This window comes from Phaethon lepturus, unplaced genomic scaffold (genome assembly GCF_000687285.1).
Source record: "Phaethon lepturus isolate BGI_N335 unplaced genomic scaffold, ASM68728v1 scaffold2995, whole genome shotgun sequence".
NCBI classification, from domain to species: domain Eukaryota; kingdom Metazoa; phylum Chordata; class Aves; order Phaethontiformes; family Phaethontidae; genus Phaethon; species Phaethon lepturus.
In genome coordinates this window covers 152,462-179,289 of record NW_010542505.1, presented here as the reverse complement: position 1 = coordinate 179,289, position 26,828 = coordinate 152,462, and the positions used below count along the sequence as shown (strand labels likewise).

The window sequence follows — 26,828 nt, the reverse complement described above, 5'->3', positions numbered from 1 at the left end:
ACCTTGCCACACAAACCCAATACACTTTGCAAACCTGATGTTCTGTGGGTGTAGGGCTTTTGTGTATCGTACATTTAATTTCCAAATCCACTTATTGTAGAGGGCTGTTTCAGTCAAGGAAAGGATAGTATGGGGGCATCTGCCTGTATATGATCAGCGGGCAATAATGTGATGCTTTAAGTAAGGCTGGCCTGTAGTGGAATTGAATGGTTCATATTTGGGTTCAATAAAACATGTTAGCATGTGCTTAAGTATCATTAGCAGCAGTTGAAGTGAACACAGACTTAGTGCATAAAGGACAATCTGAGGTGCCCAAGTGCAATTACCATTGCCGAAGTCCAAGGCTGATGGCTGACTGGCATCTCATGTGGAAACAGTCTCTTCTTACCGATGAGCATGTAATTTAGCACATGTGCTGCCGGTGCCAAATCCCGAGAAGCGTTTGTGCTTAATACTGATGGGAGCAGGTTTTCTGTCAGAGGTGAAGAAACTTGTTTCGGCACTATGGAAAGGCTTGGTTGTCATTTCTTGTGCTGTCTCTGTCTAGTGGACATCAGTCTTCAGTGTTCTTGCTGTGACAGCTTTCTGCCACCGAAACTTGGAAGCATAAGCTCATAATTGCCTCATGTCACGTTAGAATGAAGAGGTTCTGTGTTCACAGATATTGAGTAAATTGCTTAGACTATATTCCACCATTAGGATGGTTATTTGGGCAAGGTTTTCTACTTCCAGCTGGGATTACACTGAGTGATTTACAAAAAGGCATAGAAGAAAAAAATGCCTTGGTGAGTGTGAGAATAGGCACCTTGGGATGCCTCAGCACCTACTCATGGAGGCATATATCTTAAGGTACCAAACTGTTAACAAAAAGAACTTCATTCATAGCTCCCCATATACCTAATACCTACCAGAGCATCCAGCTGAGCAGAAGTTCATAGCGTACTAAAGTGTTAGATGATTAAAGCTGAGCTAGAGCTCCAAAAGAAAGGGGATAGTTTATCTGCTTACACAGAGCTTTTATGTCTCCATAGTTCTGACTGCAGTCTTCTTATTTTCCATTTCCCTTAGGGTCCATGGAGTTCTCTACAATGGTCTTTATGAGGAAAAAAATAATTGTGGAATGAACTTCAAATGATTTTGCTTGTGGCCTTAACAGGGGGAAATTCATGAGGGTGGTTGCCTGCTATCCCAGTTCTTTCTGCAGAATCTTGGCTTTTGGTTAAAATTGTTATACTGCTAGTCCTCAAAGAGTGTCCTGATAATATGAATTTTCAACTGTGAACAAATGTGAGATGCAGGAGTGGTGTTTTCTTCTATCTGTAGTCAGACAGACTGAAACATTATCTGTGAGCAACATAACTTCCTCTTATCTCAGAGGCAGCCTAGAGTTCACTGTCATCAGTTAATTCATTATAAAGGCATTACATGCTATTAGGCAGGGGATGAATAATAGCTAAAATACATAGAATCCTCTAGACCTTGTAAAGATGCCAAAAAAAGAAGTAGTGTGCACTTAAGATAGCAAAAGGAATGTAAAAAATTAAGGAAAAAAAATCCTGCAGCATGCTACATGAATTTGCCTGCCTCCGTTCCTAACAAAATTTTAAGCCTTTGAGTTCAGATGAGGGTCATCTGAGACACTCAGGATCCCTGCTTCTGTACTTGTCTTCTGCTCTGAATCAGGATGAGTTTTTCTTTCCTACACTCTGCTTCTTTCTCTCCTATCTAGCCCTTTGCCAACTTTTCTTTTCTCTGTGGCTCTTTTTGCAGCAAGATTTCAGTGCCACTGTGTCCTTTTCAGGACTGTCTCCTCTCCAAGTCTGATAACTGCAAAACTAGGAACTTGGTGTTAATGCTTATCCTTTAGGTTTTGTATGTAAGAAAATTCACTGCTTCAGTCCCTCTACTTTCAAATAAACTATGCTGGATTGCTTTCTATAGACTTTATTTCTTCCACTGTCTTAAGGTGCTTTGCTTAAGTAAGGTTTAATGAAATCTCTTGCCTTAAATACAGGTGACTCCACATATGCAGAAGCATTCAATAATCCATATAATTAATAATTTATATGTTGTTAAGTTTTCTGAATTGTTTGACTTACTGTGATGATAAGTCATTGACTGCTGTCAACCATGAAATAATTATTCAGGTTTGTGTTTGCATTTTGTTGTTTGCACAGTGGAGTTTTGTCAGTCATTTTTATTTCTTCGGTACAGTAGTATTAGCACAGAAAGTCTGAAGTAGAAAGCCTCACATAAATAGAAAAAAAAAAATCTAAGACTGTCAAGGCCTAAAAAAAGAGTAATAACCCCAAATGAAGAATAAAAGTAATAACTTTATTATTACTTATTTATTGCACCATTCAAAAGTGTGCTACTTGCTTCAGAGCACAGCAATATTCCTTGCAGTGTTCCCTGGGAGATCCTTTGTCCCAAAGTCACACAGACCTCATTATGTGTTATGTTATTTTATTTTGATTTAGATTAGATAAAAGATGCTTAGACATCAGCTGAGAGCACTTTGCCAGTTACTTAAAACTATAAAACTCAAGTGCAGTGCAATCAGTTTAACTCTTCTACCAAGCAACACACACAGTTGATGAAATATTAGTGGTCCATTACATTAGTCCACTTAGTCCTTCTTCAAAGATGAGGTGAAGCACACAGTCCTTGCATTGACTTGAAAACTGATTGGAAGCAGATCAGGGTAGCATGTGTTGATGTTTACCTACTAGGAGGTAGCTCCCATGAGGCATTTTGCCATGTCTGTATGGCAAAGTATCTTCACAGGTCCGGTCTGGTAATAGGACTAAATCAAATAGAACCTTGCCACTAGCCTTGCCAACCTCAGATGTGCAAAAATTACAAGCTAGACCATCTCAACATTTATGACAAAAATTATTTGGTTTCCGAGTCGTAACATCAAACTCAGTTCACTTTTGATTTTATACTTTTTATTTCAAATGGGTCCTGGAATTGTCACATTATCATTTGCAACAGGGAGTTGGGGTGTTATGAATATACCAAATACATCAAGATACCCCTGAGAATAATCAGCAATGTTAGTAACAAAACATGACTTGTCCAGCTGTACAAACCCTGAGGAGATCATCCCAGAAAATGTCTTGGACTTAGCACTGTGTAATGAAACATGGATAATTTTATAATAAGACAATACATTTCAAGCAGTTATATATTTCAGATCAAGAAGCTAGCTGGTTGTATACTTCCTGACATGATTTCTCTACTGCCTTTTACATACCAGCAGAAATGTGTACTACTGAGAAGACAGTTGTGGAGTTTACTGGCATTTAAAGCTAAGGCTGCATAAACTCCGAGCTGGTCTCATTAGTTGCTGCACCTTCCAGTCTGAGGCAGTCAGGTGATATTTTCTTTCAGCCCCTTTCTCAGACTATGCTATTTCTTCTAAATATTGTGTAGAAACAGTTCAACTGTTCTCATGAATATAGCTGCAGTTGTTCAGATGCACAAAATGGTATCTCTTTTGTTAATTTTGAATTTTGGCAAAGCAACTTTTATGACCTGTTGATTTATGTCTGTAGAATAGCTAAAGAGATGTCTACATTTGTTTTCCATATTTTGAAATTTTGATGAATGTTGTTCTGAGATTTACTTCCATATCTTGTGAATTGTTCAGTACCTTTTCTGGTAACTACTTGAGAAGGTAGCAGAATCTAGTGACAAGAATAGGAGGAGATAAGTAACATCTCTGTCATTCTGGATATTCACCAACAAGGGAGTGTGATTGCCAGTGAAGTCTTTGTCTAGATTTGCAATGTAATCGTATGTCTGGTGATAGCACAAGTTGCTTGTTGTGTGGGTGGATAGGTGTGCTGTTTTTCACCTGAGAGTATCTACACAATAGACTCTTGCTGTCCAGTAATGGGAATGCAATATAATCACATCCAAGTGAGTTTTAGTCTTCCTAGCTTGGATATCAGCTCCTGAGAAGTAACACAATTTCAGTTCCATGCCTTCCAAGCTGGATGGAGAAAGATAACTCAGTATTTTATTGCACTTCTGACTGTAACATGTTTCTGTCCTTAATGTTGACATTTCTCTATTGTTGCACCCACGATTTTCAGGCTTTTCAAATCTGCCATTTAATTTTTAATAACTATTTGTTGACCATTCAAGTTCCCATATATTGGTGGCCAAACTTCAGAATCTGTCTTGAGACATTTTTCAAGCTCAGATTTATCCATAAGCTTTGCTAATGGTAAAGATAACAAGTTAGAAAATTTTTGCAGAAGATAGTCTGCAAGCAAATGCAAAATAGTCTATACAAATGTTGTATTAAAACCAGGATAGATATTTATATAGATAGCAGGAAATGTGTACACTTGTATAACTCAACAATGGAAATTAGAATTGAGGTTTTGATTTCTATACCTGTTTTTTCATGAGCTCAGTTTAGAGGACTGCTCACCATTCATGTAAATGCGAAACAATGGAAGAGAACAAGCAATGAGCTTGTCTTTATAGTAGGGAGATAGTTTTGAGTCAGGGTGTGAGAAATGTACTTGTTAAGGAGAACTGCTAAACAATAACTGCATGATTTCCATTTTCTAAACCACTCAAGCTGGTGTTTGCTTGTTAAAGCCAAATGGACTCTCTGCATTGGAGAAATTATTAAAGAGCAAACATTTTTTTTTAATACATGCAGGTAGAAAGTTATTTCAGAGAAATACCTTGGTGTGAGATACGTATCATTACTGTAAATGAATGTCTTGCTAATTACAACGCCGTGGATAACTGTATTTTGCTTTATTTCAATTTGATTTCAACTGAACATTTTTGAACAGTAGTTTAGTTTGAGGTTTTTTTACCACCTTTCAAGATTTGTTCTCTCTGTGTATATATATAGCATTATTAAAGCTGTGTGAAAATATGTCTACTTTGAAAACAGATCAGCTCCATCCCTATTTGCTCCCTTAAAATTTGCTAGCAGTAATGTACTGGGAAGTGATAGGTGAATGTATTGCAATTATTGTCTTTTGTTATGGGCCTTGGTTTCAGGTTAATTTATGTCCTTTATACCTTATATCTAGCTCATTTTTTAATGCTATTTTGAACAAAGAAGGTACCTTTTGAAAATGTGAAAATGAAGTGTTTCGTATTTCTGGAATAGAACTTTTCTGTTAAAGGTGTTGAATTGAACCATTTTGGTTTTCTTCCAAATTCCCTTGTTGTCTTTTTCAGCCAAAATACTTTCCAGAATTTGACCAACATATGTATTGAATGTTTCTGTTCTTCTGAACCTCTTATTTCTCAGCAGGCACATAATACTGTGTTGCTGAATAAAAAACATATGTTCCTCACATGTGAATCAGCTGGGGCTACTGTTTGGCACAAAATGGTAACCAAAATGCCGTAGCTTGACTGTGGAGGACATGGGGAATAGGAAAATCATTTTGTCTTGCATACGTTTCTAAAATACATTTAACTATATATTAATGGTCTTTGAATTAAATCCTTCTGTTCTTGACTGTCTTCCCAGACTAGAGACTGGCAGGCAGCCCTATCCAGGACAAAAGAAACACATGCTTATCTTTTAGGGTGGTTTTAAAATTAGTAGGACCTGCAGCTCATAGAACTTGAGCATTTGTCCAAGTTTACCATGCACTTCAGCATTGCCTGGAAGTGCCAAGTCCTTGTACAACGTGGCTGTATTTGAAACACATCCCTGCGTCACGATGCTGACATTAAAGGACAGCACAGCTTGAAGTATAGTCTGACAGAAGTGTTTTGTTTCCTCCTCTTGCAGATGGGAAGTCAGTGTCGCTGTCTCCACTTGAATCCCAGCCCCACAGTCCTCGGTACACGGCATCGAGCCAGCGAGATCGTGAGAGCTTGGAAGTCCGCATGCGGGAGGTGGAGGAGGAGAACCGCGTGCTTCGCAAGCAGCTCAGCCTGGCACAGAGTCGCAGCCCCTCGCACCACCGTGGCAATCACTCCAAAACCTACTCCATGGAAGAGGGGACAGGCGACAGTGAGAGCCTGCGGGCTGGCATCGTGGCGGGGAACAGCTCCGAGTGTGGGCAGCAACCGGCAGTGGAAAAATGTGAGGTAAATAAACAAAAGGAACCTGCCAAAAACAAAGCCTGATGGATTTGATCCTTTAAGGACATTGCAGGTCGCTATCTCCTTCCCCCTGAAACGTTCTGCTCAGAAACCAGCTTCTTTAAAGGATTCCTGGACGTGATATCTTAGATAATTTGTAATTATTCTTTTTTAAAAAAACTTTAAAACATTTAATCATCTAAATACCTTTTGGTTATTATTTGGTCAGATTTTTTTGTCATCTTTATTCTTGTGTCCTCAAACCTGGTGTAAAAATCAAAGCCTTGTTCCAAGCTGACTTCAGTACAGCTGTGCTGATAAAGACCTGTGGCAAACTGACCCCGTGTGATTGTAAATTAAATGAAAGCACCACAATGCTTTGAAAAGCCTTATTGCTTTGTTTGTGCATCTGTACTAGAACAGTTCAGGGTTTACCGATAATTGAATTGTGCCTTACGGAGCCAGCCAGTGCTTTTGAGTCACTTTCAGGAGTATATCTGGATGGTGCTGTGGAACCACCTGCTCTGCATTAGTGGGGTGGTCAGCTGCAGAAAACTGGAGATCTGTTTCTGAGAAGGTTTTGGGGGGTTGCTTTGGTTTTGTTTTCCCTATTTTATGCCAGTAGTTTTGTGGATGTCATCCAGCTATTTAGTTGTCAGATATCTGAATGTTGACAGTTCCAAATATGGATAGATCCAAAAGAGAAAGTCTTGCTTAAAGGCCTTGTGCCAATCCCAGCTGGTGAGGATATAAAAAATATTTCCTCCATTTATTTCTACAGAGAGAGAGGTACCGTTTCACCTTCTGTCTTGCTTTCTGCCATTGGGAAGATAAAACTTGAAAGAAAATAAGTAGGAGGAAAAAGAAGTCCTAATTATCTCTTCAGATAAAGTCTATTTATTGGGCAAATATCAAACATCATTTAAACATGAATTATTGCTTTCCAGTTGGACATATTTGTCAATCAGGGTGGAAAAAAGGAACCAACATTATTTTAAGGAGAAGGAAAAGGAGGAGTGTGTTTTTCGTTTTCCCTCCTCCTGATAACAAGGGTCAGATTTTCCTCCCTGTGAGCATTTTGGCATTTCTTTTAATAAGGGGAGGTTCAAACCATCAATAAACAAACCTCATGTCTCCCGTATTATCATGCCAAGCAGTGATGAGCTGAATCTCAGTTCTTGGTTGTTCAATGTACCAACCAATTTGGGACACAAAAATAGCAGCTTAAAGGAGGAAGAGTTTAAGTAGCCTTTCAGTTTATAATGTGTTTTGCCAATAAATTTACTTGTGCAGTGGGGTTTAGCATTGTGCTGGAGGCAATGGTTATATAAATATGAAACCTCGCTTTATTTGCCATCCCCCTATCTCACCGCACACTATTTTGATAACAAAATAGCTTTTTCTTCTTTTTCTTAAGGAATTCACTCAGTAATTCAGTAACAGCAATGAAAGTTAAAATTAAACTTCCTTATTATCAGATTTGCAAGGAGTCTCATTGTTTATCCTATTACTGTAGGTTCTGGTTCTCTGTTGACTTCATTCACTCTTTGTTTTCGGTGTTTCAGAGGTGTAAACTAAATCATTTTTAGCCTCTGACCCTGGAATGTATCACAAGAAGAGTCAACAACTTGGATACAAAAAGACAAGGGTCCTGAGAAGAAGACTGGGTGTCTGAGGGAGACAAAGAGAGCTAGGTTTAGGACGTGGGACTAGGAGACAAAGAGGATGTTCATTTTATTGAGTCAGTTCTTTGAGATTTACTGAAGATAACATTTCAGAATCTAATTTGGGATGGTCTTTAGTGATGATTAAAACGTTTGAAAATGCAGTTACAATGAATGAATGTTAAATCTCTGATAAAACATAATCTTGTGTGGTAATAATTGTGACCTGTATCAAACAGTAGTGGGTTTGTCGCATTCCAGCCACTGCTTCCTACTCTGTTGCAACTCAGGAGAGCTCTTCTGATACTATAAAATGGACCAGCATTATATTGCAAGAAAAAATCAGAGTTCCAACCAAGGGCCTTCTCCCTGGAGGGAGCAGATCTGTGTCATGTTGTCCCAGTAGGAGAAAATTTTAACACAAACCTTGGAAATATAGGTAAAAGTAGTCCTTATGCAGATGTAGGCACAAATAATAGGCTTCAGAAGGAGACCATAATGATGGTGGAAGCTAACAGAATTATATGAGTCTTTCTTATGATGTTATCCCAGTACCTTTCCAGCTTGTGCCTCCATAAGCTGGGCATTTAGTTTGAATTAAGTGTGCATTTATAAATATTTTTAAAATAGATTATATATTAGAAAACGGTTAATTAGCATGATAGCATTGAGTAGGTTAGCAGAATACTTAACATCTGAAGCGTTTTTACAGGCATATTTGTATTGTTACTATTCTCAACGGTGTTGCTCAGTAGGGTTATGTGTGTAGTGCTCCAGAGCCACAGAGAACAGGCCTCCACTAACATAAGCACCAGAACACAGGAAAAGCAGATGTTACCTGCCTCTGGGAACAGTTTGTAGCATATTTACGTTTTTGTAACATGCTTTTTTAACATCTTTTAATCACATTCAGCAATTATTTATGAAGGTTTAAGTAACTGCAATGGAAGGCCTGGCTAGTACTACTGGAAAATTATTGAAGTATGAAATGCTTTACCAAAGGTTATTTTTAACTATAAGAACTAATTAGAGTTTGTTAAACTCATTATTTCAGCATTCCAAAAAGTAGCCTGAGGAGGAAAAAAAATAACATGTTTAAGCACCTTATACTACTCATCAGCATGGAGTCTAAGGCCCAGTTCTTCATGTGATTTTTGATATTTTCTTCCCATTAATATTAGCCCAGAATGGACTTACATGAAATACTGCTTTCAGAAACAGTTTCTCCTGGTCTGTAATGGCTAAAGTAATGGTTTCTAAACTATGTTAGCGTGCATCTTGGTATTATTTAATCTTCCTTTCCTAAAGAAGCTTAACTTCCCCAAATGCCTTGAAGTACCTGGGCCTGAGTGCTCCCTAAACTATTTAAACTGAAAAATAGTTCTCTTTGTGTCCCTGATCCCCAACCTGTAGGAAGAACAGCGCGATTAGCTTCCACAGTGTTTTGATTACCTATTAATAGCTGTGTGTATAAACAGAGGAAGAATTCACTGAGTCTGGAAAGCAAGATGTTTCATCATTTAATCTGTTGCTGCAGTGAGTTCCATTGTCTAAAAGCAGCTCCAGTGAATGGCCTGTGTACAGACTTCTTGCAACATGTACTAGGGATGAACACACCTATGATTCAAGAAGAGCATTGTAGGAGGATGGACACTTTCAAGGAGCTCAGTTTAGTCCCACAGTGACTTTTGAATATCCAGGCTAGAGTTTGGCAACTAAAATGATCACAGATTGTAAACAGTGAGGAGCAAGTGTAGTATGCAGAGCCTTGGTGTGAGTTGTTTGGAGGGACATGTTGAACCAAGCAGACAGGCTGCCACATGTTGTGAAGGTTGGAACACTCTTGGTTTATCTGGGTTCACTTCTAGGTGTTAGCTGCAGTCATTGAGTCTGGAGGTTGTGTGAGTCACAGTGGCGAGTTCTGATGGGATGGGGATACAGTCTCATAGCCACCTGCAGACAGAAAATGAGGAGTTTGAGAGAGCGGTGATGCTGCTGACCCGTTTCATAATCTGGGAGCTGATGCTTACAGTAGTATACTCAGGAGGATGCCAGTTCTTTGAAGTGCTGCCTTCTTCCAGCCACTATTGCCCTGTCTTGCCAGGATTTGTCTGCAGCCAGCTGCTCTCTATCCAAACATGTATTTGGAACAAGCATGGAGAAAACTGGAAATAAAACTTTTTTTGTTAGGATGCAAACATCTGCAGATAGTTCAGGTTGTTGAGCTCATGTTGAGTTATCAATTTTCCCACTATTTTGTTTAACAGTTAAACAATGAGGGGGAGGAAAGTGAATCAAGAAAAGGAGGAACAGACTGAGTCTTGCAGCACGCTGCAGGCAAAAACTTTGGAAAAAAAGGACTAGGTTTCTGTTCTCTTTGAGGATTACTACTCCTTCCTATCGCTGATCGCAGGCAGGAATAGAAGTGATAAATAGTATCAAACACCACAGAGAGGCTGAGCAGGAGGAATATGGATGCCTGTGTCTCTGAACTGGAGAAGGACATTGAGAAGAGCAGCAAGCGCTGTCTTCTCACTGTGCCCTGGCTGAAATGGCACGCAAGACAACAGCATCTGCTAAAAGACACCAAGAAAAGCATACTTCTAATTTTGAAACAAAATTATTTAGGAAAAAGAGAACAGATGCGGGAAGTCCTTGACAGAATAAACTCTGATTTTGTGGGTATTTGAAAGGTGGAGAGAGGCTGTAAGGAGAGCTTTTCTGACAAGTAGAGATAGTACAAAACAATGTTGACAGTGACATGACAGTTCTATTCTGTCAAAACCCATAAAGTGTTTGTGTCTGGTCCAGTGTCTTCAGATGAAGTGCTTAAAGCAGGCATGAAACCATTCTCAGTTAATTTGATTTTAATTGGCATTGAAAGGAAGGATCTTAGGTCTTCCAAAAGCCTGAGAGAGACCAGGTGGAAACCAGAGAGGAGGCAGTGCATGCAGTGTCAGGAATCTGTGCGCCCACAGGAACCCATGCACATATGTATGGTACAAACCACTGCTGCAATAAAAGTTGTCAATAAGCAGCCTCTGTTCTCCCCTATTGTTATCACAAGAGAGAAACACAATCATTTTTGCAAAGTGCTGAGCATGCTCAGTTTACGTTGACTTTACCATAAATTTAAAGTGCCGAATACCTCACAGAGCTGTTGCCAATATATAACACAATACTTTTTCTTTCTCACACCTCTCTGGAGAGACAGTTGCCTCATTAATTCAAGTCCTCTTAAAACTTCAGATCTCCAATGTGCCTCAGCTTGTGAGGCACACTACGGCTGGAAGCAGCTGCGATGTTCATGTGGGGTTTGCACGATGGCACAGCCACTTGGCAATTGTATGATTCAAATTGTGCCCTGTACCAGGCGATGTTAATGGATGGGGCTATGGACTCTTTAGACATGCCCAGCACATGCCATGTCTTGTGTAAATCTGCCTTCTTTCCAGGCCAGACTTTGGGAATCTATGACTATGTGAGAAGGCAGAATTCCTCATTTGTTCTTTGCGTAGTGGGCTTTCTGTGGAAAATTAAAGCTGTGTGTGTGAGAAACCATCTAACCAAGCTTCAAATGGAAGCCAAATGAGGCTCCCCTGCAGCTTCACAACTGTGTCCCCAGTTGCAGCTTTGTGCTGCCAGCATGGCAGTGGAACCTGCCTTCATTTCTGTGACCACTAAGAAACAGAAAAACACAGAAGTTGGAATCAAAACTTGCTAAGATTAATTTTCTTTTGTCCCCAGGGAATAGCAATGGCTGATTTTAAAATCAGAGATGAGTAACTTAACAGCATTTTTCAAATTATTACTTACTACCTTAATAATAATGACTAGTAGCGCTTTTTCTATTTTCCCTTTCCTCTTGAAGAGACTAATAAACCTCTGCCTCATATTAAAAGGGAGATAAGAAGGCAAGAATAAGTGCGAATTTACCAGGGTGCTGGGGTGGGGACAATATGTGTGTGTTGGTTGTATTTAACTTCACATTAACACTGCCCAGTACAGCCCATACTAGCAGTCACAGGCAGGGAAGTGACCACCTGCCTTCACAGCTCGTGTCCTATCTTACCACTGGGATGCACCCAGCCCCTGGCAAACCAAATTTCCCACCCCTGCTCATCCATCAGAGCTTGCTCACCCTCACCTTAGTATCTGTCCTTAAGATGGAAATAATGCAAAATTTCTAAGAGCATATCTGCTTCTAGTTATCAGACATAATTTTAAACCTCATAAGGTTAAAGTGCCTGCATGTTTGCATACTCAGAATTTTGTGTGCTGCTAAATGTGTGTGCGTGTGTACATGTGCACACATATGCTTTTACCTAATAAATGCAATTCTGTTCAGATATCTAATGTAATTTAGGGACAGTAATGACTTTGGAATGATGATGGTGTTATAACTCAATTAAGATGTTTTTAACAAACTGCCTCTAGTGGGCTGCAAACAGCTGCAAAACGCCCACTCAAATCTTTAACAATCACTGCACTAAATAATAGCACTGTCATGTATGTGCTCTCCTTAATGAATGATAGAACACAGGAGCAGGCTTTAATTTTTGTTCTTTTTGTTCCTTCTCTCCCACAGACCATCCACGTTGCCATTGTTTGTGCAGGGTACAATGCCAGTCGGGATGTTGTCACACTTGTCAAGTCTGTCTTATTTCACAGGTAAAGGTAGCTTTCTTGTATATTGTATATCTGATTATGGCTAAATAAGCTTTTTTTGAATTTACTCTCTTACTTCAAAAGAAAGTCAGATTCCCTTCTCTGGTTGCTTTTTCTTTGGAAGGAAGGAAGCATGAAATTTATGACTGCAACCAATAGATTCACCTGTGTAAAGATTTCTGCAATGAAGTAGAGAGATCAGAGATCCACTTGCTACCCCTGTTGCATTGTGGGAATAGGGACAGTATCTATCTGTACTGTAAAGCATCTGCACACTCCTGAATGTTGTAAAATAATAACAGTAATAACAGCATTGTATTCATTTAGCCTATTTCTGGTATCAGTTTGTGGCACAGGTGTAGATGGTAATTTGAAAGCCATACATATAAATACATACTGGTTACTTGACTATCCCAGCTTCCCATTTAGACATTTATTTTTCAAAGTAAACCTGTTACTATAGTCAGCATTATCTCATTAAAGTCAGATTATTTATTCTGGCTTTGGAAGAGCTACTTCCAGCCTCTCAGAAGGTTTTGCAATAGCACATGGAGCACAGTTAGATCCCAAAATCGAGAGGCCTAAATGTACAATGAAGACAAAATGACCAATTCCCTTAGTAAATAGCAGCTCCAGAAAAAGAGAAATGGTATTAAACTGTGTGTGGGCATATGTGTATATATCCCTTCTCAGGTTTAGTAAAGTCTCTTAGAGATGTTTTCTGACAGTGTTGCAGAAAGTGGATCAAAATAGAGAAGGGAGAGACTAATCAGACTGTTTGACTCAAACAGGACAAATAGACTAACACAACATCCCTAGAGTATAAAGAGTTTACTAAGGAGTTAGTTTCAACACACTGCTTTATATTGAATTATACCAGGGAGCATGACTCTTGTTCATGTCATGTGCAAGTATCTTCTTCCAGCTAGCTGGACTGGGGCATTCCAGTCCCCTACCTTGCTCCTTATGTTTGCCTCCAATCCTCTGCTGGAACACTCTTCATAATCACTCCTTTACAATGGATTTAGTACACCATTTGAACTTTTACCCATTTTTGGTAAGCTTCTTAAAAGAATGTAAAGGCTCACCTTGTACAATGTGGAAAAAGGCTCAGTAAATACTGTGTAAGAGGTTGGCTAGAGTGCAGGTGGAGAGGGGAAATTCTCCAAAACATGAGAGCAACTTTCACTATCAATGCATAGCCTTTGCAAGTGTTTCCAGAACTAGCATGTTCATGTTAGATGAGGGCTAGGAGCAGTAAAACAATGCTAAAATAAACATAACAAAAGCAAAACAACAGTTAAAACCCATATCGTACTCTGTGCATAATTTTTTTGAATGTTAAAATCTTGTTAAATTGTAAAACTCTATCTATTTCCAGTTAGACTTCTGAATTATTCAGTGTAAACTGGCTTCATATTGCAAGGATCTGGGGTGTTTTGTCTATTTTGATTGTTGTTTTTAAGGGATTTCTTGCAAATACACATTTTTATGGTGACATGAGTTATCCTGGTGGTTAGGTTCTCAGTGTTTTTCTCTCTTAGTACCTGCATCCATTTTGGGAAGACTGTAATATTCTGTACGTTTCCAAATGTGCTGTAAATAACAGGAACCTCACAGCTCAAAGGTTTAAACAGTCTCTTTCTGCATTACTTAAAGGAAATGTCCCTGTGTTACATAAGCCACTCATCTGAACAATTAGCAAGCTTATAAACAATTCTGATATGTAATGGCAGAATGATGTAATTTGGAAATATATTTAATTAAAAATAGGAAACCAAACCAAAGGGAAGTAACATTGGTATTTCTGAGTCTGGTGAATTCTGCCCTTGTCAAGAACATATTTGCTGTTTTGCTAGCAGTACTGCTCATCTCAAAGGATTTGTCTAGCTCAGCAGAGGTGATCAAGATAAAGTTCAGTATAGCTAATGAAACTTTAATACAGATAGTTACATTCAAGATAACCTGCCTTGCTTGTTTGCTCAAAACATACTTAAAGACAAATCTAAGTCCATTCCTGCCTAGAACTAGCTTTTCTCACTAGGCATTAAATTGTTCACTAGAAAGGGGAGATGTTCTCGGAGAAGAAATAGACCTTCTTACAGACATTTCTTCCTTATCTTCTAGAAAACACACACTTAAGCATCTGTTGATGCTATGGCTACATGTGCAGAGGGTCATGCCTCAGAAATGCTCCTTTCTTGGATCTTATCTTTGGAGTGGCAATGGTGAAGAAGGCTGGAGAATGAACAACAAACAAACAACAAAGTCAGATGAAAACTGATTAAGAACCAAAATTCCTTGCATCGGTTGCCATGTGCAAACAAAGTTTTCTTGGAAGCTAGTATACACTTCAAAAATTATGATGGAAAGAAGTCTTCTTTTAGTTGCAAGGATCTATTTAATTGTAAGAATGAAGGATGGAGACAGGTGATGATACTGCATTAGGAGGAATGAGTTAGAAGAGTTGGAAGTGGTTGGTTCAGATGGTGGATGCTTCATGACATAAGTAGCAAGTTCACCATCTGACTTGAGGGTCATCAGTGAAAACAGGCATGGAAACGTCTCTTCTTCTAACCCCTAAACATGCACCAGAGAATGCATTCTAGCTGGCATAATCCAATAAACCAACTAAAACAGACATTTGAAAGGACTGTATGTTTCCAGTGGAGAAGAAGTTTGCTTGTTCTATCCTAATCTCTAAAGTTAGGCTACTGGTCCTTAATTTGTAGGATCACCACATTCAATCTCAAATACGATTTTGCAAGAACAGAACAAACATGCCTCCAAACATATTGTCAAAGATTCTTTTTTCCTTTTTTGAAGTTTCTGATGATCAATGTTCAACCAAACCTGATACAGCAGGTGCAGAATTTGCCTGTAACAAGAGTGTCTTGTATAATTGAAAGACATTTGTGTAGAAATCACAGCTGTTATTATGCAGCCAGGCACAGTGTGGGTTCTCCTTGGGCAGCTGTAGCATTACACCTCAATCCTGCTCTGCAACACTGTGAATACAATCTACTGGTTGAACAATGGTCCCCTCAAAGCAACCACACTTAATATCTTTGCCTGTTCCTGCTGCATTTCACTTGATGTTTTGTTTTAAGAGCACTGATTTTATGACATGGGTTTGATGGATGGACCACTCAGTGGATAAGGAATTGGCTGGATGGTTGCAGTCAAAGAGTTGCAGTTAACGGCTCGATGTCCAAGTGGACATCCGTGATGACTGGCATTCCTCAGGTGTTGGTACTCGGACCAGTGTTGGTGACATGGACAACAAGATTGAGTGCACCCTCAGCAGGTTTGCAGCTCTGAGGAGAAGGACTTGGGGCTGTTGGTTGATGAGAAGCTCAACACGACCCAGCAATGTGTGCTTGCAGCCCAGAAAGCCAATGGTATCCTGGGCTGCATCAAAAGAAGCGTGACCAGCAGGTTGAGGGAGGTGATTCTCCCCCTCTACTCTGCTCTTGTGAGACCCCACCCGGAGTACTGCATTCAGCTCTGGGGCCCGCAACATAGGAGGGACATCGACCTGTTGCGCCGAGTCCAGAGGAGGGCTCTGAAGATGATCAGAGGGATGGAACACCTCTCCTAATGAGGACAGGCTGAGAGAGTTGAGGATTTTCAGCCTGGAGAAGAGAAGGCTCCAAGGAGACCTTATAGTAGCCTTCCAGTACCTGAAGGGAGCCTACAAGAAAGCTGGAGAGGGACTTTTTTAACAGGGCATGTGGTGATAGGACAAGGGGTAATGGTTTTAAACCAAAAGAGGGTAAATTTAGATTAGATATAAGGAAGCAATTCTTCACTATGAGGGTGATGAGGCACTGGAACAGGCTGCCCAGAAGATGCCCCATCCTTGCAAGTGTTCAAGGCCAGGCTGGATGGTGTTTTGAGCAACCCGGTGTTGTGGAAGGGGTCCCTGCCTATGACAGGGTTTGGAACTAGATGATCTTTAAGGTCCCTTCCAACCTAAATTATTCTATGACTTCAGTGAATCTGTCTGTAGTTCATGGAGATGTCATGTGCTTTTATTAGCATTTCTGACTAGGTTAGTATTTAAAACATGTTTTAGCTGTGCATTTTGACACAGAAAGAGGTACCTAAATTCCCTACCTCTCTAATAGAAAATTCTGAGAAAAGGAGGCCATGTAAGTCTAATCATCTTCTCTCCATGCATTAACATATTTGTTACACCCCCAACTTTGAGCTAGAGTGCTGGATAGAGAGACACAAAACAGCAGGGGTGCTGGATTATTAAGAATAAAAACTACAGGAGTTTCTATAGATGGAGTGTGCTGTCTCTTCTCTCTTGTATGAATGTACAGCAAATCCTGTGTATTGAACATTTCAGCTCTTCCCAGGTCTAAAAAAGCAAGTTTCTGATTCTAGTCATACCATATATATCGTGAGACTTAGGCAAGCTACTTGTTCAAACCATTTGAGAAACTGTATCTGTCTTCAGGTTCCACAGGGTGGGAAGAGGAGAGGAGAGGGGTGGTATGGTGGATTCCTTACAAGAACACCATAGTTCAGAAATGCATTTCATTCCCAGTGGAAAAGGAGCTTGATTCCAGTTTTGTCTTTAGAAAACATATGCTCAAGCCACAAAATCCCAGCAGCTTTTAACACCCAGTTTGACATAACTGACAGTCTGTTCTCAGGAGGAGGCTCAGCAGAGCTGGGGTAGTGCAGGGTTTTCAGTCTGATAAATATGTATTGGCAGTGCTGCACAGAGGGAGGCTTGTAGAATAAGTACTTAGTCCTAGTCAGCAGCTTTCCTGCTTTCCTCTCTTGGGCATCTAGTTCCTAATTATGACAGATTCTATAAATCTGTTGCAGAGGGAAAAAAAATTTCTCTCTGAGCCAGTTTAACACAGCCAAGCTCCTATCACTGTGTCCTAAGTGCAGCTTAACTTTAGTTTCTCCAAAGCAAAAGTCAAAACACTAAAAAGTAAAGATGTTCAATCAAATGGGCGAAACAAAATGCAAGTGCTTTTAGAGACAGTGCATATAGTAGTATGCAAAAAGCATCTGCATTTCTTTTTCAAAGCTGAAGGAATGTCCTGTGACTAGTAACTCTCCTTGGAACTTTTGGTCCATTTTATTGTTAATTTTCCATGTTTTACTCTGTTTCTGAAAATTGTAAAGCTTTGAGTGCCACAGAAACAGCCCACAGGTTATAGTTTCATATTGCAAAGATAATTTCTGTCTCTGCTTAGGTAAGTCTTAACTTGAGTAAGAGCTAAAATGATTTTTAATGTACTCTTATCTTTTCCAAATACATGCTAAACACCATGTTTGATTTGGGAACAAAGAAAGGCCAAAATTACACAATTATGACATGCTGCTGGCAGTTCGGTCAACCTGAGAATCTGTGAAAAATTAACTTCTCTTTTGTGCTAGCTAATACTAGCTTTTTCTCTTTGTTCTTCTTATGTTAGCCCCTCTTCTTTGGAGAAGTCGTTTGTGATTACTTCTTTAGCTGTATGCTCCATCTATCCTAAAGCAATAGTGGCATAGTAATGATGGTGGGGTTTTGTAGTATAAACAAAACCAGTCAACTAGACAAATACTTTCTAATACAAAGTAGCCTCTTTGCTTTAGAAGGCTGCCTATAGCCTTAAATTTAAGCATATGTCTAAGCATTTTTAAGATTAGGATATGAAACTTCTAGATTGCTGTATGAATAATAAACTTTTTTTTTCTTAGAACAAGTAGAATAAGGGAAGCCAAATGAAAATTTAAATCTGATAAAAAGGATGACATGTAATTTCTAAGTAAGAGTCACAAGTCAACACTGGCTGGTAATTAAAGCTTATGTAATCTAATGGCTGTATTCCATGGAGACCACTTTGCCTTAATGGAGTTAATTTGAGAATTTAAAACCTCTGTCATTGTTTCCAACTTTTCTGACACGTCAGTCTATTTTGTGGGAGGTTCTTCTGGCAAAAACTATAAAGCATGAACTGATTTCTCTAATAGATGCATCAATAATACACACTTCTTCTTGTATTTTCTAGCTGTCCTAACAATGGAGGCATAAGGGAGAAAGCAATGTTTAAAAAAAAGTCTGCCCATGAAATTGCTCATTATTATTTCCCAAAGCGCTTCTGTAAGTTAACACAAAACAAGAAGATCCATGAATGAGGCAGCTAGTGCATCTTTAAGATCTCTCCAATAGTTTGGGGAGCATTTTAATCAAAACTGGATGTGAAGGGGTATGAAAAAATCTGTAATGATTTTCACATTAAGATTCTCCCTGTATGAGACAGGGATTGTCATATGGGCATTAGGAAAAAAACTTCCCAAGCTGTCTTTTATAATTTCAGTTTGAAGTTCTTGTAACCATTTGTTACAGATATAAAAAGTATTACCTTGTTGTGCTTCCCTTAATAAACTATAGGTTTTGGAAATAAACCCCCTGGGCTACTGACCTTTTTATATTCTTAGAAAATAAAATTTCTCTGTTGCAGAGAGATAACTGTGCAACCAAGCAGCTGCTTTTTGAATTGCTAACAATTGAGCTATGGAATAATACGGAAGGGAAGAGTGAGTCTGGGCTCGCTACGCCCTTTTTCAGTTGTAGATTTTTGTATTTAACTCTGTGGCAGTTGCTATTCAAAAAGAATGGGCCACAAATGCTTGAGCAAGCAGATCAAAACTCTGATGAAGAATAAGAAGTTTTGAAATGTAAAAAATAAGACATCATGATTAAAAAAATATAGAAATGGGTACCTCAGAATAGGCTCCTAAATTCGTAGCCTGACTTTTAAAATTACTGACTTCTTTTTATTTTACTAAATTTTATAGGACCTCAACAATTCTGAAAATGAAAGCATTCATTTAAACTCCCATATTTAGGCCTAAGAGCCTATATTTAAGCATCCATGCTTGAAAGTCTTGTCCAGAATCGCTTCAATTCACTTTTGAGGAAAGCAATTCAGGAAATGAGTGTGTGCTCCTTACATATGGTTTACTTTGTCAGATAGTATTCTGATCTTAAGTGGAAATAATTTAGTATATGAAGATCTGCAGTTTTCTAATAGAGTGGTTAAAACCTTGAGTTTCCACTTGATGGGAAATACCCATATTTTGAAACGGCATTCTTCCACATTAAGACATTAGTGCATCAGCATTTTCCATGTAGCAGAAACTCTGCAAAATTGTAATTGTTAAAAATTCAGATGCTCAGAACCTTTAAGGTAAATGAGATTAAGTGATTTCTGGATGTGGGCAGAAATTCTCTGGCTGTTCAATACCTGCTTCTATAGTGAGGAATCTGGAAGACCTGGGGCTCAGAATTCAAGGGCTATCTGTTCTGAAACCTGGGACAGTAGAAGCCTTGACTTCCAAACACACAAACTCATATGAATACCAGGTACTTTCCAAAATCTATTAATTTTTTAAGAGAAGTTTATAAATTTGTCATATATTGATCTATACTATTCCATAGTTGCATATAGTGTCACCATTTACAGTATAATGCTTTCTAGCAGTACAAAATATAACCAACCTCTATCATGTGTGGTTCTTTCGATCTCTTGGTGTGCCCAGTGGAAAATTAGTTATATGACATAATACACACATTAAAAATAAACACAACACAGAGCTGTGCTTTGAATTGGTTGGAGAAATTGAAGTCAAAGGAAGTTCACCTCATGTTTGAAATGAGAGAAGAGGAGGTTTGTGTTGGTCATCACTTTCTCTGAGACTTGATTCCAGATTCTCTTCAACCCAAGAAAGATGTTCTGCACTGAAGTCTTGAGGCTCAGGGAATTGGAAAGAACCTATTGGGTCATTTCATTAACTCCCCTGCTATTGCAGGAAACCACAGCATTGAAGTCCTTTTCATAACTTGATCTACCCTCACAAAAGAAAGAACTTGGATTTTTCTTTAACCAGAGCAGCGTATTTTTCCAGTTCCATGCTACTCAACTTCCATTAGCAAACTTCAGTATCTTCAGCTGTTCATTAAACTTCTTCAAAGACCATGCCACCCTTCCTTATGACCCAAGTGAGGGGTGCTCAGCCTCCCTCTGGAAGACTCGGGTATATCCCAAACTTTTTAAACTGTAGCTGCTAAATTCCTGTGAAGGATAGCTCTCCACATGTCTATCCCTTAACTTACCTTAGGAGCAATACAGTTTGATTTCAGTTTTATAAATCTTGTATCCCAAAATGCCTCTGTCCTGGAAAAAGACCAATCTGAGGAATGGAGTAACTTTCACTGACTCCAAATGGTACAGCAAAATATCTGAGTGTAATGAAATAGAGCTTTCAGTGGAATCCTTCACAATATCCCGATTGCCACTCCTAATTCTTGCAACCAATGATTCAGTCATATTGGCAAATAATGATAACATCCCTTTCTCATATATCTTGAGAAAGATTTCTCATCTTACAGAATCTCTTCTCTCTTCTGTATCTTTTGCAGTGGATGCTGGTTGATCTTTAAGCTTCTGAACTTGTTTCATAAACATTTTGAAACAATCGGTATCTTTCAGGCCTTGCATATTGCAGACACCAGAAGAGGTAAAGGATGTCATCTGTGTGTATGCTAGTACTATTACCTTCAGAAGATCTTCCAGGTTTGAGTCTGTGCTCTGTCGGCTTCTTAGCACCATGCTAAACCTCACATTTCACTAGCTAAAATCTTGTCTGGAGTAAAATTTTCTGTGGCTGATGCACGTTTAGTTGTAGATGTCAGCAGGTCCCTATTCTGTTTTGGGGATATATTTTTGCAAGTGATAATCTTCTGTTTTGCCTCTGACACATACTTTCCTTCCAGCTGAATCTTCACCGTGAGGCTAACGACTTGAAAGAGATTTCTGTGTAGGAGTACAACTACTCCTTTTTTCATTTTCCCACTAGAAGCTGAACTAAAGAAAATGTCACCCACTTGTTCCCCCCATTTAAATTTCATACACTTTGGGTCATTCAGATAAGTATAAACTGCTACAGAACATCTGAGTGTCTTTGTATCAGATTTTTTCTTTTCAACTAGTGTGTTTCATCTTCAGATATTTTATATCAATTCCATTTAACTAAATGACAGTTTGAAAGAAGATGCAGCTTTCTTGTTTTTAACTGATTTTTTACTCTGCTTATTCTACTTTGCAATAGATAGATAAATCACCCTGCAAAAAGGAAAAGAAATTGCTGAAGAACACCAGCTGGGAAATAGTCCTACCAGACATGAGACTCAGGCCCTGCTAAGCAGAGGGACCTATGTGGAGTGTCTGTGTTGACATTCAACACCTATTTGTCTTGAGATACTGCTTTGCCTGTACCCAAAGACACTGGTGGTGTACTTTGTTTCTCTTGGCCTTTTCTCTTCTTATGAAATGCATTTCCTGATCACTGCTATTTCCCCATTTTTTCTTGGCAAAGTGCCTGGTTACTGCGGAATTTGCATGAGCCAGGATGTCCTCCTCTTCTCTCCTGCTGGGCTGGTGAAGCAGATATAATTGCTGTGATCCCTTTAGCTTGGTAATGGGACACTCAGCAGCTGTCAGCCTACACCTTTCCTTCTCTCCTCCTCAGTCCAGGGCAAGCTGGAGATTGAAAGACCTTTGTCTTTTTGGAAAGCATGTTGTGGCTTAGTGTTTCGGATATTGTTAAATGCAGATCAGCTGTGAGTTTATTCCGCCATCATGATTATCTCATATATAAGGCTTCTAACCAGCCCTTTTCTGCTTTTCCTTAAGCACGTAATGTGATCCACAGTGCCCTTGAAGCCAGTGCAACAGCTTCACTGACATCCCTGAGTATTGGGTTGGATCTTAGGTGCAGTATTTCTAACACTGCAAAATCCAGCCATACATTGCTTCTCACAACAACCTCCTGTTTCTGCTGAGAGGTGTGTTATGATACTATGAACCATTGTATGTATTTTTACGTTCTCTTGTGGACCTTCTTCAGCGAGAAACAGTGTTAGTCATGAAAGCAAGAGTAGTAGCATTAAAGAGAAAGGCACACATTGTTCATTAATGCAGGAAATGGAGAAAGAAATAATGTTCACCTTTTGGGTTAAGCCCAAAAGTGTAATGGTAGTACATTGGCATGAACTAACATAGATTTCCTCACTTCTCATTCACACAGCAGAATGTAGTATCATCAGTCATCTTCCACTTTAACCGGCATGTGAAACTAAATGTTTGTCTTTTTAGATTAAAAATACCTGTTACCACGTACGCCCATTTACCTTAATAAATTTCACAGAAATGAGACTCCACTATTCCACCCTAGGGATCAAAGAAATGTTGAGCCAATGCTAAAGTCTAAATGAATCATCTGTCTTCTTAGTGGCTTTTTCAAACTCTGTCCTTCTCTGCTGACAGGGAAAGTTGCTAAACTAGGGATAAACATGGAAGAATACCAGTTGTGACTAACGTCAACTGACAGGTTTTCATACTCCTGCCACAGAAGTTGAGTAAAGATCAGACTTTGTTGCTTACTGTCCTTCAAGGAGAGAAGCAAGGTTAAGGGATTTAAACATGGTATTTGAAATGTCCAAGTTCCCATTACTATAGAAAAATCCAAACACTTTGTCCAACCTTATCACTCTTGCTGATACTGGCTTCACTCATCTTGTTTTGAAAATTTTCACTTAGCCCAAGTCCTATAACTACAGAGGTGAACCCAGATCTGGTGTTTTCACAGTCAAGTCAAGTCTTTTCTTTCTTCCTGCTTTTCTTCAACCCTCCCTCCCTCTTAGGAACAAGGATATGGGGAGATTTACAATCTAGCTCTATTCGTTATGCCAGTAGCTAGAAGGCACTCAACTGACACATCTAATTTTCGGTTCCCATAGGACAGCTGTTGATACCCCAAGTTTGCTTTGTAGAAAAGATGAGTGTAAACTCAAAGGTCCTGGAATTTCACCCCATTCAGATGATTATTTTTTAACCTTCCCTTCCACCCCCACGTCTCCACAGACAACTGTTCTTACCACAAAGATAAATTATCAGGTTGACCCAGAAACTGAAAGCAGCCACTTTCACAGCTGAAGTCCCCAAAGAGGCAGTTACTTGGCCTTCTTTTAAGGAGCCAGTAGAAAGGACCAGATCCTTAGCTGTTATAAATCATCACATTCCACTGAAGTCAAAGGAACTGTATTTATTTATAACCACCCAGAAAATGATTCAGTATTTCTATTACTATGATGTTTATTCAAATTGTAAGTGTCTCAGCATTTTGGCCACAGAGCAGGACTCCACCCAACATGCTGTGTGCCTTGCCTTGAGACCTTAGACATAGGTAAAGCTTTGTAAGTTCTGATGTTGTCCTTTTGCAATAGGAATTCGAAACCTTTGAAATAATACATTTCTCTCCCTTCTCATTATCAGGCGAAACCCACTCCACTTCCACCTCATCGCAGATGCAATTGCCAAACAGATCCTGGCAACGCTGTTCCAGACATGGATGGTCCCTGCTGTGCGCATAGACTTCTATGATGCGGATGAGCTCAAGGTAAAAGACAGACATATATACTTCTGGTTTCATGTTGTCCCTTTTTTATTCATCTCTCTGAATTGGTAACTTGTGGGAGAACTGCTGACTAAAATATTCTCCCTAGCTAAAACTAATTCTAAGCACATGACTGTAACCCGTTACACTAGAAGATACTACATGGCTAAAACCAGGGCAGTTTCTCTGCTAATGGAGTCTGTTGTTTAGTAGCTTAGAGTTTTACTTGCTATCAAGAGGATTCTCGTTGCTCAGGTTGAATTGCATCTGATCACATCATGTTTTGCCAAGGATGCTTCTTTCTAGTAGCAATGGTGGACTCTTAAGCATCTTGTTCAATAAGCCTGTCTGTTACTGGAAACACTCAACTTCCTTGCATTCCTTAAGCATGGGTGTGTAACACCCTAAGCACACACACTGTGATGAGGTATCAGTATTACGTTTTGAAATAGCTACCTTTTTTACCTGGATGCCTTTTCAAAAGGAATGAATATGAAGAAAGGAGGGTTCCAAGGAGAAAAAAAATCACTTCCTCAAAGCATAAAGTAATTATCTTTTCATAGTTAGAAAGTTTAAATTAGATCACGGAGGCACAGCATTGAATTTGAGATGAACGTTTTTTAGCTGTGGAGGTAGAATGAAGTACTCAGATTTTAGCATTTGGAGTTGGTGTCAATAATTTGTATGACTTATCAGACTGTTCTGAACAGCACCCTGAAACAAGGCAAAAACAGAATATAGCAAATTGCCGTGCTGATTAAGGGGTAAATTTGAAGCACACCATGTTGTAGAATCTTGAGTACAAAAAGTTGTAGAAAGAGATGGAAAAGGGAAAAAATTATCCTTGAGAAAAATATTTTGTTTCTAGCTGTTTTTATTCTTTTATCGGTTCTTCTACATGAAGCTATAAGCTGATATCAACCTAATTAGCTAGAGACCTCCCTTCTGTTCTTTATAGCTTCATAGCAAGGAGGAAGTTTATTCTTATAAATCTTGTATGTGTCTATATTACGTATGCTTATCTGCGAAGTGTAGGGATTTACAGTGTTTAATTAGCTTCTCAGCTGGGCAAGACAGACCTCTTAGTGTTTTCCTTCTGGTCACTGGGGTATGGTCCAATGTAGTTATGTAAGTAATAACCAAGAGACCTTACTTCAGGGATCCCCAGCTTGCTGATTTATAGGTAAAACACTGTGCAGATATGAGGCTACAGAGCAAAGTCTTGTTTTGTCCCTCCATCTTCACTCAGCTTCAATTTTTATATGGCTGGTGACATAAAGCAACACTGGACTGTCTTGCATGTAACATATAGGCTTTAAATTGGGGAATACTTTCTTACTGGATGCAGGTATTGATGAATAAATACATCTTTCCAGGTCTGCCACTCTTGCTCATCATACTGCATACCAAGCGATTTCAGTAGCCGAAAAACACAGTATAAAGTAGTATTCAGCATAGGTGAATGTGACAGACACTGCCAAAGGACAGCAAAGACCTGTAAATACAAATGGAGTTTTAAAAAGACAGATATGATACTGGCTTATATCCAGATTATCCTGCAAGTTTTAGCAAAGACGACAGAGGAGCTGTTTACAGACAGCTGTAGGAGCTCATCTCATTTGTTTCCTACATAGCCTCTAGAGAAGATTTAATGATTGTTTTGGGTTCATGTATTTCACCTGTGCTCTTGGGAGCTATATTATGCTGTCCAGTGTTAGGAAAACATAGAGCTGATGCTGGAATGTTTGCTAGGAAGTCTGCCTTTCTCTAAAGTGATCTATGAATCCAGTGTTACAGTATATACTATGTTTCAGTTTTAATGACCCTCCATAGTTCTTTTTTAAACCTGTAATCAATGCCAATTGCTGACATTTAAAAGGGTTTAGACTGAACAATAGCTTGAGAATTTTCTGCTTAGCTTTCATTCACCAATGTTTCACTGTTTTGAAACACATTTTAGCTGCTACAGAAAACATTTAATTTCATGTTTGTTTTTTTTCCTTTTGGATAAGTATGAGCTTCCAGCCTCTTACTTCTACTGCAGCGGAAGCTGGCATGTTAGCTTAAGCCCTTAAATTCTGGGAGAAGTCCTGCTCCTGTTTAAACAGTAGATGGGAGCACATAATGTTAGGTCCTCCATAAATGGAGGATGGATGCTTTTTTGTTTTCAAGTAGCTGTTTAGAATTCAGGCAATTCTTTCCACTAGATTATTAATTTTTTAAAAGGCAAAATTTGGAGACTAAAATAGATGTACCAATGTTTCTTAACATATCCTGCAGTTCTTAAAATGCATGCTCTCTAGCTTAGAGCTAGACCAACTAGTGTCCTGAAGGAAGGTGTAGAAAATAAGGCTCTGCAGTAGGTGTTGTTTTCTCTCAGGTTTTAGAGGAGAACTGGGAAAATCTCACAGCCAGTGCTGCCTTAGGTGATTTCATATTAGAAATGTTGATGTAGTCTGCACACTCAGTCAAAATCAGTGGTGTGATCCAGAGAGCAAAACCAAGCTGGCATAATGCGTGGCATAAATATCACCTAACTTTAGGCATTTACTTAAGCATGAGATAAGTCACTCCTTAGCCACTTCCATCTGAACTGTGAAGACAGTTCACTAGGTTAGACGCTGACGTCATTTGGTCAGATAGATGGGCAAGGGCTAAGAGATTTAAGCAGGAAAATCAAATTTAATTCTTTAATTATAATTGTAGTGTAGCTGTCTCCCAGAGCTGTGCCTGTGTGCACTACCGATGCACTTAAGTTACTAATTCCCAGGGTGGTCCAGGAACTTCCAGGCTGGTTGTCTGCATACATAAGATAAAGGACTGGTCTGAGACAGCAGACCAAGCTGAAACTAGGTGATTGACTGAACTGCTGGACATCTGCACAAGAAGTGTTTGACAGATTGTTACAGAAGCTCTCCCAGTGCGAATTTCAGACAGTTC

General features: G+C 39.1%; 1 protein-coding gene across 1 annotated transcript in view; it reads left to right on the top strand.

Annotated features, from left to right (window-relative positions):
- Window positions 1–5,789: 5,789 nt before the first annotated feature.
- The window catches only part of LOC104621520 (glycosyltransferase-like protein LARGE1), a 141,424-nt gene continuing 120,385 nt past the window's right edge, over window positions 5,790–26,828 (top strand). The window contains exons 1-3 of the mRNA XM_010288034.1: window positions 5,790–6,087; window positions 12,334–12,416; window positions 23,768–23,891. Of these exons, the coding sequence (XP_010286336.1) occupies window positions 5,884–6,087; window positions 12,334–12,416; window positions 23,768–23,891 (411 nt within the window). The 5' untranslated portion in view covers window positions 5,790–5,883. The remainder of the gene's footprint in view (window positions 6,088–12,333; window positions 12,417–23,767; window positions 23,892–26,828) is intronic.